The sequence below is a fragment of the Drosophila miranda genome, chromosome 3 (assembly GCF_003369915.1).
Source record: "Drosophila miranda strain MSH22 chromosome 3, D.miranda_PacBio2.1, whole genome shotgun sequence".
In the NCBI taxonomy this organism is placed as follows: Eukaryota; Metazoa; Arthropoda; class Insecta; order Diptera; family Drosophilidae; genus Drosophila; species Drosophila miranda.
Window position 1 is genome coordinate 3,615,226 of NC_046676.1, and position 13,155 is coordinate 3,628,380.

General features: G+C 44.2%; 6 protein-coding genes and 1 long non-coding RNA gene across 22 annotated transcripts in view; 4 read left to right on the top strand and 3 right to left on the bottom strand.

The window, feature by feature from the left end:
* Positions 1 to 208: 208 nt before the first annotated feature.
* Positions 209 to 3,800, top strand: LOC108160225 (U4/U6.U5 small nuclear ribonucleoprotein 27 kDa protein). 2 transcript variants are annotated; one of them, XM_017294075.2, is made up of 3 exons: positions 209 to 343; positions 411 to 675; positions 2,212 to 3,800. In XM_017294075.2, exons 2-3 carry the CDS (start codon positions 467 to 469, stop codon positions 2,558 to 2,560), a joined length of 558 nt encoding a protein of 185 aa, XP_017149564.1. In that variant the 5' UTR covers positions 209 to 343; positions 411 to 466; the 3' UTR covers positions 2,561 to 3,800. The 2 variants fall into 2 exon arrangements, with proteins under 2 accessions (XP_017149564.1, XP_017149565.1); XM_017294076.2 differs by having other exon boundaries at positions 432 to 675.
* Positions 848 to 1,935, top strand: LOC108160224 (eukaryotic translation initiation factor 6). Its single transcript, XM_017294074.2, has one exon. It carries the CDS (start codon positions 1,075 to 1,077, stop codon positions 1,810 to 1,812), a length of 738 nt encoding a protein of 245 aa, XP_017149563.1. The 5' UTR covers positions 848 to 1,074; the 3' UTR covers positions 1,813 to 1,935.
* Positions 3,801 to 4,099: 299 nt separating the features above from the next.
* Positions 4,100 to 6,281, bottom strand: LOC108160502 (thioredoxin-related transmembrane protein 1). Of its 2 annotated transcripts, none has more exons than XM_017294540.2 (4): positions 5,947 to 6,281; positions 5,478 to 5,639; positions 5,237 to 5,411; positions 4,100 to 5,016 (listed from the first exon to the last, which is right to left on the bottom strand). In XM_017294540.2, exons 1-4 carry the CDS (start codon positions 6,096 to 6,098, stop codon positions 4,546 to 4,548), a joined length of 960 nt encoding a protein of 319 aa, XP_017150029.1. In that variant the 5' UTR covers positions 6,099 to 6,281; the 3' UTR covers positions 4,100 to 4,545. The 2 variants fall into 2 exon arrangements, with proteins under 2 accessions (XP_017150029.1, XP_017150030.1); XM_017294541.2 differs by having other exon boundaries at positions 4,100 to 4,995; positions 5,947 to 6,279.
* A 640-nt stretch (positions 6,282 to 6,921) lies between these two features.
* LOC108159432 (synaptosomal-associated protein 29) lies at positions 6,922 to 7,970 on the top strand. Its single transcript, XM_017292703.2, has 2 exons — positions 6,922 to 7,302; positions 7,375 to 7,970. Exons 1-2 carry the CDS (start codon positions 7,041 to 7,043, stop codon positions 7,953 to 7,955), a joined length of 843 nt encoding a protein of 280 aa, XP_017148192.1. The 5' UTR covers positions 6,922 to 7,040; the 3' UTR covers positions 7,956 to 7,970.
* Positions 7,937 to 8,873, bottom strand: LOC117188263. Its single transcript, XR_004472535.1, has 2 exons — positions 8,490 to 8,873; positions 7,937 to 8,429 (listed from the first exon to the last, which is right to left on the bottom strand). It is a non-coding gene; the product is annotated as an uncharacterized LOC117188263 (long non-coding RNA).
* A 148-nt stretch (positions 8,874 to 9,021) lies between these two features.
* Positions 9,022 to 10,731, top strand: LOC117188250 (inactive peptidyl-prolyl cis-trans isomerase shutdown-like). The gene is made up of 3 exons (XM_033391809.1): positions 9,022 to 9,159; positions 9,228 to 9,978; positions 10,045 to 10,731. The coding sequence occupies exons 1-3, from the start codon at positions 9,104 to 9,106 to the stop codon at positions 10,561 to 10,563; spliced, it is 1,326 nt and encodes a 441-aa protein (XP_033247700.1). The 5' UTR covers positions 9,022 to 9,103; the 3' UTR covers positions 10,564 to 10,731.
* Positions 10,732 to 10,770: 39 nt separating this feature from the next.
* Positions 10,771 to 13,155, bottom strand: part of LOC108159435 — a 94,948-nt gene continuing 92,563 nt past the window's right edge. For 2 of the 14 annotated variants that reach the window (XM_033391786.1, XM_033391791.1), the window contains one exon: positions 10,778 to 11,276. In XM_033391786.1, coding sequence (XP_033247677.1) covers positions 10,929 to 11,276 — 348 coding nt within the window. In that variant the 3' untranslated portion in view covers positions 10,778 to 10,928. Of the gene's footprint in view, positions 11,277 to 13,155 lie in introns of all 14 variants that reach the window. The other 12 variants (XM_033391781.1, XM_033391789.1, XM_033391782.1 and 9 more) reach the window with 10 other exon arrangements.

Below are 13,155 nucleotides of genomic sequence, written 5' to 3' on the forward strand. Positions count from 1 at the left end.
ATAAACCAGTCAATTTAAAAATAGATTCAATAATCGGATAAAATTATGTAAACATGGCTAAATGTTCCATATAGCTAGTAATATTCCAAGGAATACAAAAAAAGAGGAATATGTAAAATATAACTTGAAGTCGTCAGTATATTTACGGTACATTTTTAAAATGAGGCGGTATATTTTGGTATATGAAAAGATGAGAAGGTATATTTGACCAATACGTCCGCGGTCACACTGACGCCAACGTCGCGCCGTGAGGTTGTTTTTTTACGTTTTAGTTTTAAGTTTAGCGCGTTTTTACCCGATGCCGGTGTCGCCCAAATAATGCTAGACACAGCATAAAGCAACGGTGAGAGTGGCACTTTTGCCGATTACCATACTCTGGGCTGTCAGTTATTCGTGTGACTTCTATTTAGGCATAACTTTAAACGTTTAAGAACCCCCAAACAAACGCAGAAGAAAGTGTGGAAAAATGGGTCGAAGTCGCAGTCCCGCCTCTCCAGCCCACAGAAGACGTGAGAAAGAGCGCACAGAGAGAAAAAAGAGACGCGAACGCCGATCCAGAGAAAGAGAGGCGCAGAAAGAGAGCAGCAGCAGCGGTCGTCGTGACCGCGATCGTGATCGCGAGAGGAGTCGCAGCCGTGACAGAGATCGTGCGCGCGGAGGAGGACGGCGTTCTAGGTGAATAACAAAGTGTAGTGTACCAAAAACCAAGCCAAACGATAAGTATAAAAAGTAATATCCCCAATATTATTTATCCATACACATTATGTATTGGTAGTGGGGGTGGTGGGGCATAAACACGGAAAAGTTACAAAATATCGATAGGGCATTCAATAGTTTTTCCACGAGAGAGCTATCGAGCAGGTCATCGGTTCTTTTACAGCTCTGTCGGCGCCCTAAAAAATTACCACGTGAAGTGAAATTTAACCGAATTTCATCACAACGTCGAACAAAATCACTGAAAATAGTATAAAGCATATCTAGAAACTAGGTAGATTCGGGCTCAGTCAAGCCGAATACACACCACTCCACTCAACAAACACAGAGGAAGAACCGAATTTAAAAGACACAGTAAAAATGGCGCTTCGCGTGCAATTCGAGAACAACGATGACATCGGCGTCTTCACCAAACTCACAAATACATATTGTCTAGTCGCCATTGGCGGCTCCGAGACCTTCTACAGTGCTTTCGAGGCCGAATTGGCCGAGACCATTCCGGTGGTGCATGCAAATGTGGGAGGCTGTCGCATCATCGGACGCCTCACTGTCGGCAACCGCAACGGGCTGCTGGTGCCCAATTCGACCACAGACGAAGAGCTGCAGCATCTGCGCAATAGTCTGCCAGACGCCGTGAAGATCCAGCGGGTGGAGGAGCGTCTCTCAGCCCTGGGCAACGTGGTGGCCTGCAACGATTATGTGGCCCTTGTTCACCCTGATTTGGACAAGGAGACAGAGGAGATTATCGGGGACGTCCTCAATGTGGAGGTCTTTCGCCAGACCATTGCCGACAACACCTTGGTCGGCTCCTACACTGTACTGAGCAACCAGGGAGGCATGGTGCATCCCAAGACGAGCATACAGGACCAGGACGAGCTGTCTTCTCTGCTGCAGGTTCCCCTCGTAGCTGGAACGGTGAACCGTGGTAGCGAGGTCCTCGCGGCCGGCATGGTGGTCAACGATTGGCTCTCCTTTGTGGGCATGAACACAACAGCCACAGAGATATCGGTGATTGAGAGCGTCTTTAAGCTGAATCAGGCACAGCCGGCTGCGGTGACAACCAAATTACGCGCGGCCCTGATTGAGGACATGTCCTAGGCGGACATTCCGTTTTAATCAAACCCTTATATATGTACTTGATCTAAGCGATATCTTTGTTATCTTCTATACAATGTCATTTAAGAGCGCAATGCGAAATACAAAAAAGCAACACGAAACACATTAGATCCGTTTAGTCAATATGTTGTTTATGCCCTAGCTATGATAGACATACGATTCCATTCGACCCTTTAATGAAGTGCCCGGACTGGTTCTCGTTCTTCTGGGTATCATATTTCCTTTCCGTAATTAAATAACAAACTTCCAATTGCACAGCCCGATGCAATGCGATTCCAGGCTGCCCCAATTAATTGTCAAGCTTTTCTCGACCCAAATGTAATCATCTTCCACTGCAGAACGAAACTGTCACTCACCAAAGCTGAAATTCCCAATTTGCAGATCACGTTCGAGAGGCGGCGGCGGCGGTGCTGCTGGCGGCGGAAATAGCAGCAGCAACAACAGCAGCTCGGGACCATCAACGTCCAGGCGAACCACACGGAACAAAGCAGCGGCCGCTGCTGCAGCAGCTGCTGATCGTCCCCAGATCAATGATGCCGATCTGGAGGGTAAATCGCCGGAAGAGGTTGAGATGCTCAAGACTATGGGTTTCTGCACGTTCGACACCACTAAGAACAAGAAGGTCGAGGGCAATGATGTCGGTGAAGTGCACGTAATCCTCAAGCGCAAGTATCGCCAGTATATGAACCGCAAGGGTGGCTTCAACAGGCCGCTCGATTTCGTGGCCTAGCAGCCGGAGGAGTCCTTTTTCGCTCCTTCGCTGCCCTGGCGGCCACTACCAACCAAACTAGTTTGCTACCATTTTTTACTTGTCCTCGTTGCACGCCTGCCTTCGTTGCACGCACGGGGCCGAGCGACGACGGACAAAAACCTGCAATTTTATGCAATAGACCGGTTTACAAAATTCTCCAATTTTTATCACAACAAAAATTTCCACTCAATCAACCAAACCACCCAGCAACAGCACTACACACACTCATACCTCAGTTAGTTATTTAGTAGTAGTATATTTAGCCAGAAGTGCGCCTTTGTTATAAAGTTACCACGTTAATTTTACAACAAATATCTGAAGCTGAAAGCAAAGCCCCACAAAAGCCCTATGACATAATGCAAAATGCTCGAGATTTGGGGAGTCTGCTTTCAGTTGCATTTGAGGCGCACGACGACGATTGATTTTTAAATATTTCAAAGTAATTAACAATTTTTCTTGTTGACATCACATCATTTTGAACGGAATACGAATTAACTGAAGGCCAGCCTGCGCCTAAAATTCACAACAGCAAAATTTCCAAACCACACACAGACAATTACTTAAAGTATTTGAAAACACACACCCGAAACAAACCAATCCCTATTTCTCCTCATCCTGATGCCAAAACTATCCCACAAAAAACTCCTCCATACGCTGCAATAGTACAACTTTTACAACCAAACAAATATATATCAAATATATATTTAATATATATGAAATTAATTATATACACACACACCACAAGTACCTTATCCTGATGATCCCCCAGAAAAACCGAACAATAGCCATAGCAATTTGTTGAAAGAAACGTTATTTGTTAACAATCAAAATGTTGTAATTAAACCAGTTAATTCCGATTTAAATCACAAGTGCCAACGCAGATCAGGCAGATCAACGCTTAAGATGAATCACCTTTTATATAAACATATTTGTATGATCATTTTGTACTCTTTTATAGGAATATTATATACACATATGTATTTGTATGACACAACAAACCAACTATTATAAGCAATAGTGACAGTTTTTTCCTACTTTTGGCAAATACTATTTATTGGAAATTGAAAAACCTTTGGCCCACACACTCTCACTTATCTCTCCATTATCTGTAGCCCTTAACTATATCGAAATTGCAGGGATTATTTCTTATTTTATATTCTCCTACAATAAACTGAACGAAAATGTAAGAAAATAAAATCGAAACATTTATATCATTCAATATTTTTGTATTTATTTTTAAAGGAACAAATTACAAATAAATAATTTTAATTTAGTGGAGACTTTCTTGGATAAAATATATTAAAAAAGAAAAATGGATTTTAAACAAAAAGGCAATGGTTAAAAGGTAATTTCGATTATTGATCCTAACAAAATGGCTAGAACGTGTCTATACATACATAAGTACATAGTATCCTAGCTTCGATATTAAGACCTTTATTACCGGGATTTGCCATATGCACCTGTGGTTGAATGCGACATTCAGTTATGATGCTCACAAAAAATGAATTAAAAGTTACATTCGGTGATTACGGTTTGTGTTTAAATTTATTTTTTAATACATTTTAATACATCATTTTTGAAATTTGATTCAAATTCAAATACATAATGAAATGCTTAGAGAATTTATTGTTACATTATCGAGAAGGAAAACAATTATGAACACAAGGCTTTTGCAACAAAAATGAAAGTGTACGACTAAGGTTTAAGTTAGTTATTGTTACGTTTCGTTTACAGTTTCCATATTTAAGAAATACATGTTAAGGTGCCATAGCACGTGGAAACTGGCTTTGCTTTTAATGCTGGTATTAAGTGTGGAAAATCTTTTTTTTGTGCGCAGAGCAGAGGACCTAACATGCTGAAAGTATATGTGAAAACAATTTGCTTTGAAAAATGCTATTTTTTCTCGATTCTATTTCAGTTCGTTAGTCTTTTGCTGCTGGTCCAATTACTGAGACCGACTGGATCTAATCCGCCTTACGAGGTTTGCGCTTGCGCACTTGCTCTGTCTTTTCGAGTTTTTCTGGCACGGCATCGCCGCCCTGCTTCGCTACTTCTTTGTCGGTCTTCTCCGGCTCACCATCATCACCATCGTCATCAGCTTCATCGTCCTCCTTCTCGTCTTCCGGCTCTTCTTCGTCGACGCTGTCACGCTGCTGCTCCTCATCATCATCGTCGTCAGCCTCGCCATCATCTTCGATTTCCTCGGTGGCCAGATCTTCAACGCCCTCAGCTAGATTATCCTGAGACTCGGAGAAGCTTTGTCGCTGCGATTTCTTCGGTGGATACACAAAGTCCACAAGGCACACTAGCAGCAGTCCCAATGCAGCTCCAACGAAGATGGTGGCGATTGCAAACAGAGCATAGGAGCCCCATGTGGGCAGTCCGTATTCCTCTTGAAGGCGTCCGTTGAAGTCCTTAAAGAGTTTTTGCGTGTGCTATTAGTATATGAACAACAAACACGAAGCAATGCAGAGAGCAAAGACCAGAATTATGAGTCAATTAGCAAATGGGAATGGAACGTAATCAGCTCTCAACACCAAGGGTCAGTTGGCGGTGATAAACTTCCGCATCCCGCATGCAATGAACTGATGTGTGAGAAGTAGACATAAACACAGTGGATTGCTCATCGCAATTCACTCAAGCAGGTGAACGTACCTTCAGGGTGTGCGACAGTTTGAAGAAATAGGAAAGCACGGACATGTGTATGGTATCGGGCTTCTTCCAGGCGGATAGCGGCTCAATTTTCTGCCACTGCTGCTTCTTCACAAAGTACAGCAGAGCGTCCCCGTCGCGGGCTCCACGATACGGACGGAATTCGCCATCTTTGACGCTGCAAAGGATCACATTAGATGATAGTGTTTGTTTGGTCAGTTCTACGGGTATATTAATGGCTCACTGATAGATGGTGGGCAAGGCTGTGACAAAGAAACGTCCGCTGAGGGATGGCGATGTGGTCACATCGATTTTGGCCACCTCCACTTTGACATCTTTCGCAACGCGTGCAAACCGCTCCCAAGTGGGTCCCAAGTTCTTGCAAGCCGGGCACCAAGGGGCAAAGCTGAAAATACACATTAAAACAGTTGCCTTCGAGAAGTGCGGGAGTGTGGGAGGGGTTGGTGGGAGGAACGGGCTCTGGAATGGGACTGCGTCACCAGCATGAGTCTGCACTGCGCACAGAAAGAAACAAAGAACGGTATGCAACATTCCACAAAACCAGCTTGCCCGGCGTGGTTGTTGTTGCAAGCTTGTTGCCGCATTTACACGCCGCATGAGGCACACCCCACACCAGACTGCGACTGCGTTACGTCAGGCGGGGAGGGAGGTAAGGATGGATGGAGAGCAGCGAGTCTCTTTGTCTAACTCACAATTCAATCATCCATTCTCCCTTGAGCATCAAGTGCCAATTATCCTCGTCCAGTTCGATTATCTTGCCACCTGGCTGCAGTCCTGCCTGCGCCGTCGACATCAATACCGCTATGACACATGACGCGGCCACAAGCTGTGAATTACACTGCATTTGTTTATTTTCTTTTGCGGGTTATGTTATGCGTGGGACGTATTAGTCACACAATATGAAACACTTGACGCAACGAATTTAAATGGCTATTTTATTTGCTAAATTATTATTCAATTTTTATTCAATTTAAAATTTAAACAAAAGTAAAAAACTGCGACGCCGACCAGCAGTATGACCGCGGATTGATCGTTAAAATATACCGTCCGACCCTCAGAAATATACTATAATATACCGTCTCATTTAAAAAATATACCGTAAATATTCTGACGAGTCCCAAGTCCTATTTTACATATTCCTCGTTTTTGATATTCCGTGGAATATTACTAGTTATATACAACATTTAGCCATGCCCACCTAATTTTATCCGGTTTTACTTGCTTTTATTGGATTTCTATATACCGTTGAAAATGAAATTTAATAGATTGATGAAATTGAAAAAATATACCATTATATACCAATATACCGTAAGTATACCGTCGGTTCAATTTTGACCTCAAAAATACCTAAAAATATTAAAAAAAAACACCGTAAACGGTCACCCTGCCGACCAGTGCGACTGCGGACTTATGTATTGATAAAATATACAGTTTGACCATCAGAAATATACCGAAAATACGTCACAAATTTAGAAATATACTGACGAATTATTTGTATTTAAGTTCCATCATGTTGCTCGTACATTCTTTATCTGCTCCAGCTCCAGAATAATATCACGTCGATTTGGGAAATGCATCCATGTACAGTATATAAACCTAGCATGATTCGATAGTAGTTCAATTCATAATCGCCGCCCACCAGATCGAAATGAACCAGCAACTATCGATATACTTAAATTGCGACATTGCTAGACAGATAAAAATAAAAACAAAGAAAAACTACATCAAAACATTGAAAAACTAAATTTGCCTCTCGCTCGATTTGCTCGCGTAGTCTGCCAACGACATGGCTAATAATTATCTGCAGCCAGTGCACAATTACTTTGATGACGTGGACCGATTCGAGGATGTCGATGATGATTTGTTTCTGAAAAACAAGCGAACAAGTGCTAGCAGCCACAAACCACAGCAGCGCAGCACCAACCCGTTCGAAAACGATGATGACGAGGACTCTACAACCTCTTCAATCTCAGCTCAGAGGCAGGCGTACGCAGAGAAGAGACGAGCAATAGAGCAACGTACTCTAGACTCGACGGAAAAAAGCTTGGGTAATAATTTCAGAAAAGGCTCGCCAATTAAGGGGCGTTGTTAATTGATCACACACACGAAAACTCTAACAGGTCTGCTCTACGAAACCGAGGAGGTTGGGAAGGCCACGGCCATAGAGCTGGCCAAGCAACGGGAGCAGTTGGAAAAGACCTCACATCAATTGGATGAAATCAACTCGACCTTACGCTTTAGCCAGCGTCATCTGAATGGTCTAAAGAGTGTATTCGGTGGACTGAAGAACTATTTGTCAGGCAATCGAGATCAGCCAACCTCGGCCACGGCCTCGCCCACGGCCAGTCAATCCTCGCAGGAAGCCAACAGTAATGTTAACGCTGGAGTCTTCGGGGGATCATCCGCTCCCATGTCACCCTCTGAGCCCTACGATAACCATCCAGTAAGTCGGATCCGCGGAGAATCCAGCAGTAAATATCAGCCAACGACTCAGGCTGGCAACCCTTTTCAAGCCCAGTTGGACTCAAATCTTGAAGATATGTGTGACAATTTGTCGCGCTTGAAGTTTTTGGCAACTGATTTGGGCACTGAGATTGAATCGCAAAATGAGCTACTGGACAACATGAACTATAAAATCGAGGATGTCGACCTGAAGATGACCAGGCAAAACAAGGATATGAATAAATTGCTAAAAAAATAGTTGTAATCATCTTTATTGAATTCTTTATTATATTTATAACATAGTCATAGCATATCTCTCGCATAATGAATGACCAGGCCATTGCAAATGCATTCCTCATTTTAGTTTTCAGCTTTGTACTGATACACAAACCAAAAGAAATTATTCGCGTTCACTTATTGAATAAAAAGTTCATATAAACGAAAAAAACAAACTTTTTTCTGAAAAATTGGTTGCCCAATGGGAAATATTCTCATTTCCGCACTGCACAATAGGTAGAATTGTTTTTTTTTCGAACTAGATCTCGAACGAGCTGCATCACCGCAGCTGATCCGAGGGAGGGAGTCCGAGTCAGAGGAACTGGCGCTCCAGAAAGCCAGGCAAAGAGAAAAATAAATCCTTAGATTCCACGTAGATTGCTTGCAGGGGTACATAGAACACTTGGCCGGAACCAGCACTCCCCACATAAATATCACTTCTATCCGTCGCCTGCGACTAGAAACGGTAAAAGATTTTCTAATTATACTAGACTACAAAGTTAAATTTTTTAATTACTTTTCAAATACGCAGATAGATTTGGGGCGTTAGAAATGTTTAATGAATTATTGGTTTTTCATGGTGTGGTTTTATCTATTCGTTCTATGAACTGGCACATCTACATACATATGTATGTACTCAGGAGTACTTAAAAGTAGCTAATCGTGTAGAAAAAAAACTTTGTGGGCAGTTCGACCTTATTCGTTACAACATTTTTTTATTTATATAAAAAGTTCAATAAAAGGGAGTAGCTAAAATTAGCATATCTTGAATCAAAATCGAGAAATATGGTTTCCCATCCTCGACGGAACGATTAACCCATTGTCGCCCAAGGCGGTTTTTTAATATTCCACCAAAAATAAAGAAAATTGAATCATTTTGGCGCTGTTACAGTGAAAGATATCGTGTGTGTGTTTTTTTTTTTTTGTAATTTCAGAGAAAAGATTTACAAACAGTATTATTTTCCGCAGTTTAACTCAATTTGTTATCCTGTTTAATTAAAGAGGTCATAAGTGGGCTAAGGTCGTTTTTTCATCGGTATATACTTGGTATATTTCTGAGGGTGTCACTGCCTAGCGCGCATTTTTGTAATTAACCCAAACAAGTTAAAGTTGGGAAAAAGTGTGGAAAAAATGGAAGATTATTTTTCATATTGCACTCAAATGCTCAAGGAACCACTGCAACTTGGGTAAGCATCGAAATTTGATACATTTGCACAATCATGTGCTGCCTAGACGCTGCCTCTTACTCTTCTAGAAAACTCGTTGGCTCTGGCTCAAAATTTGAGGTAGAACAGTCGCCATTTGGGGCTGGCGATGATGATTTTAATGTCGACGAAATGGAAGATTGTGATAACGCTCCAGATGTTGATGAAGAAGAGCTCGCTTCTCCATGGACCCAATCGTTTGAGGAACTCAAAAAATTGATGGAGCCGATCAATGAGAACATTTTTAAGCGCATCACACGTGAGGGGCACCAGGGCCGAGGTCTGGTGCCAGACAAGGCACGTGTCGCTGTGCGCTATAGTGGTTATTGGGAAGGCGAGAGTTCTCCTTTTGATTCCTCATTGATGCGCCGAACTAAATTATATTTTGAGACCGGTGCCGGTTGCGATGTGCTAGAAGGCCTCCAGGCTGCTGTACTTACCATGCGCCCATATGAAAAAGCCGAGTTTATTATATCCTATAAGTTGCTATTTCACGAGATAGGCTGCCCGCCGCGCATTAAACCACGTTCAGATGGACTTTTCAAAATCGAAGTTCTTGACTTCACATTGATCGGGGACTCAGATGCCTTCGCGTCAATGGCCGCTGTGGATCGGGACAAGTTTGCAATAGTTTACCCCAAGGCATTAGACATGCACATGCATGGCAAGGACTGTGTGAAGCGCTTTCGCTACCGCAACGCCGTCACTGCCTTCGAGCGGGCGGTAACCTCTCTAAACTATTGCCGCCTAGCCAATGATGAGGATGAGCGCAAGCAAATCGCTCTGTTGATCACTCTCAATGTAACTATGCAACTTGTAGCGTCGTGGCTCATCCCCACTTATGTGTTTTTTTTAAAACTTTTCCAGCAAAACTTGATGATCTGCTACAATAAATTGCATAATCCCAAACGCGTGTGCATCACGATGAAAGCCTTGCGGCGTCTCACTGAAAATAAGCCTTCCTGTAAGGCCCTCTACCAGGAAGGTTGCGCCCTGTCCGCCTTAGGCGAATATAAGGATGCTCGGTGTATTTTTATGCAGGCTCAAGCCAAGCAGCCCGATAACAATGAGATCAGTGCTAAGATTACTGACCTGGACAAGAAAATCAAAAAATACAAAGAGTCATCTCAGGACATTTGGACTCGTGCGTTGTCAGGCCAGAAGTTTAAAGAAGTAAAGGATGAAACCAAATGTAATCCCAGTGTTAAAGAACTTGTGAAGGAGCTTGAGACTTCCGAAAAATCGTCGGTGGCACTTTTGCGGGGTGCCTATATAAACTCGGACATTGTAATGTTATCCAAAATGGCCAAGGAGCACAAAATGAAACTATCGGTGTCCCCTATTGACGAGAATGACTTGACGTTGTCCAAGCTAAATCTGCACTGATGTGTTTCCCATTGAAGGATTAATAAACAACAGACAACCAAATTGAATATTTTACATTAGTTCTAGAAGAACTTAACGTTTATGTTGTACATACTGAAGAGTATGAAAATGAAATGTGTTTTATAAATACGAGTACAAGAATATATTTACGTTCTGTTGGTCAGAAAATGTCATCTGTTTTTGGAATATATTTTGTTTTTAAGCTGAAGCTCTGTGGACTATTTATTACTTATTTGATTGAATTTATATTCAGGTAGTCACATAAATCAACAGTTTGTTGTGTTTGGGCTCACAAAGTGAGAAGAATGTTTTAAGTGTAAGAAGTTGGATGACTAACAACGTAGATATATGTAGGAGTAATTATTTTAAAAATTGGAGGAATGACGAGTTAGATCCTCAACCTTAAGATTTGTATCCTTTGGATTTTGCACTACCAAAACGGTTATCTTGCCAACAGGTGTTAGCAGGACCTCGTGGAATCTGGTACGGACTCGCAAAATGGTCAGGAGCTGTGGTGGCTCCATTTTTGATAGAAATGCCTGACACTTTTCACGCGAATTCTCATAAAGACAGGCATGTTGAAGTGCGTCTTGGCGTTCCATTGACGTTTTGATCAGCACACCGGAACGATTCATGATTAATATTTCTTCAACCCCTGGCTTTTCCTCTAAAAGTCGGTATACCTCATCAATATAACTCTTGGTACGCTTGGGCTGTGGAATTGGCGATTAGTTAGTTGAATTATAATACTTTGAGGTATACATTTGATAGATAGGTATGTGCAAACCTCAGTTTCGGCTGCCTGCATTGTGTATCTCAGAGCTCTACGCTTTGAGATCAGCTGGTAGCTCAAAAATAATGAATTAATTGTTTGAATCAACTATCGCTAAGCTTGCTACATCATCTTTATTGGTATAATTTAACACTATAAAGAGTGATTAGGCACACACTCCATCTACTCCATCAGCCCATCGTTTGGCACTGACTTTCGTCATAAATAAAACCATTGCTAGAATAATCAACAACAGAAAAAGAACAATTTAAGTCTCATCTTAGCTGCTATCAGCTGGCAAAAACCCTCTAGCTGAACCCTCCACGAGGGTGCCGGCTGGGCAATGGACACTGCATTATCCCGGGCGAGGATAATGCACTGTCGCTTGCCTTGCCCGGGGTAATGCAGTGTCTAGCTAAGGCTATGGTCCATCGTCTTCCCGATCTAAAGTCGGGGGAACTGAACCAAGGCCATGGCTAGAGGTGCCTGGCGGCCAGGCATAAAACGCTAGGGGGTGGTCCCCCCGAAAAACATTAACCGGTATGGACCTTCGGGCCAAATATGGAGGTAGATAAGGAGCAAACACGGGTTGGGATGTCAACCCAAACGTCGGTGGAAAGCGTGACTGCTACCACCGGCGGGCACGGGGAGGAGCAATCCTCTCTGCGTGTCGCCAGCGGTCACACCTCGGGCATGGCGGGAGCAGGTCATGTCAGTTGTAATACTACTGCCACAAAAACGACGCGTTGCAGGGTGAGCCGCGCGGGTGCCGTTGTCGATGCAGACTCGGACCTGGAGAGCGTGCTATCCCTTAGCAAGACCGAAGAGGAAAGCCTTCTCCGCTCGCCGGAACCAGGCACCAGCTCCCTGCGTAGGGAAGGGCCGAAGCGTTCCAGGGAGGGGATGAAGGCAAAAGCTCAGTATAAGGCGGCCCTCAAGTTACTGAGCCGGCTCCAGGGCAAGGCGGATATCTCCCAAGAGGAGAAGTCCAAGCTAGCCTGAGCTGAGCAACGGGTACAGGAGGGCCGCGAATACTACGCGCAGCTGCCGCAGATGAAGGCAACAAACGGTGGATTCGCCAACAAGGTGGAGGAGATGTTGGCCACCAAGAGGCAACGCTCGATCGAGAGTGCTGCCAAAGACACTCCGGCGAGCAAGCGGCAACGCGGGCCCAAGGTGGCCACCCCCCAGCCGAAGACGAGGAAGCCGAGGCAGAAGGCCATGAGCGAGGTGTCCAAGAGACATCTCATTGTGGCCTTGATCGATCGCAGCGATGAGAACGGGAAGATGACGGCGGCGCAGTGGAAGTTAGTCCACGCGCAGCTCGTCGAGGCACTGTTCTCGCGAATGGAGGAGGACCCTAGCGCTCCCATGCCCACGTTCGATGGAGCGGGATGGCTGAACGGGGTCAAAATCCTCAAGTGCAATGACGACCCAACGCGGCAGTGGCTGGTGCAGAAGGTGCCCCTACTGGAAGCTCTGTGGGAGGGGGCCAAGCTGGAGGTGGTAGACAGGGAGCTGATCCCGTCCATACCAAAGGCGAAGGTGCTCTTCCCCATTGCTGTCCAGGGTGAGCGAGCACTGAAGCTGCTGCAGAGGCAAAATCCGGACGTGCCAACGGCTGATTGGAAGGTTCTGCATGCCGGTAGCCCACTACCCAACGAGGGGGGCCAGCACGTGATCCTCCAGATCAGCAAGGTGGCGGAGGACATCCTGTATCCCAAGTTCGGGAAGATGGCGTGGGGCGTAGGTAGCGTATACCTACGGCTGAAAAAGCGCCACCCCGAGGATAAAGATGCGCACACCCTCCAGGCAGGCGA

Bases quoted from the DNA above. Each gene is read 5' to 3' on its own strand.
- LOC108160225 (XM_017294075.2), top strand. From the start codon at position 467: ATGGGTCGAAGTCGCAGTCCCGCCTCTCCAGCCCACAGAAGACGTGAG. The intron at 676-2,211 runs GTGAATAACAAA...CCCAATTTGCAG, and splicing joins GGAGGAGGACGGCGTTCTAG to ATCACGTTCGAGAGGCGGCG.
- LOC117188250 (XM_033391809.1), top strand. From the start codon at position 9,104: ATGGAAGATTATTTTTCATATTGCACTCAAATGCTCAAGGAACCACTG. The intron at 9,160-9,227 runs GTAAGCATCGAA...TTACTCTTCTAG, and splicing joins AAGGAACCACTGCAACTTGG to AAAACTCGTTGGCTCTGGCT. The intron at 9,979-10,044 runs GTAACTATGCAA...AAACTTTTCCAG, and splicing joins CTCTGTTGATCACTCTCAAT to CAAAACTTGATGATCTGCTA.
- LOC108159432 (XM_017292703.2), top strand. From the start codon at position 7,041: ATGGCTAATAATTATCTGCAGCCAGTGCACAATTACTTTGATGACGTG. The intron at 7,303-7,374 runs GTAATAATTTCA...AAACTCTAACAG, and splicing joins CTCGACGGAAAAAAGCTTGG to GTCTGCTCTACGAAACCGAG.
- LOC108160502 (XM_017294540.2), bottom strand. From the start codon at position 6,098: ATGCAGTGTAATTCACAGCTTGTGGCCGCGTCATGTGTCATAGCGGTA. The intron at 5,412-5,477 runs GTGAGCCATTAA...GATCCTTTGCAG, and splicing joins GCCTTGCCCACCATCTATCA to CGTCAAAGATGGCGAATTCC. The intron at 5,017-5,236 runs GTACGTTCACCT...ATATACTAATAG, and splicing joins AACTGTCGCACACCCTGAAG to CACACGCAAAAACTCTTTAA.
- LOC108160224 (XM_017294074.2), top strand. From the start codon at position 1,075: ATGGCGCTTCGCGTGCAATTCGAGAACAACGATGACATCGGCGTCTTC.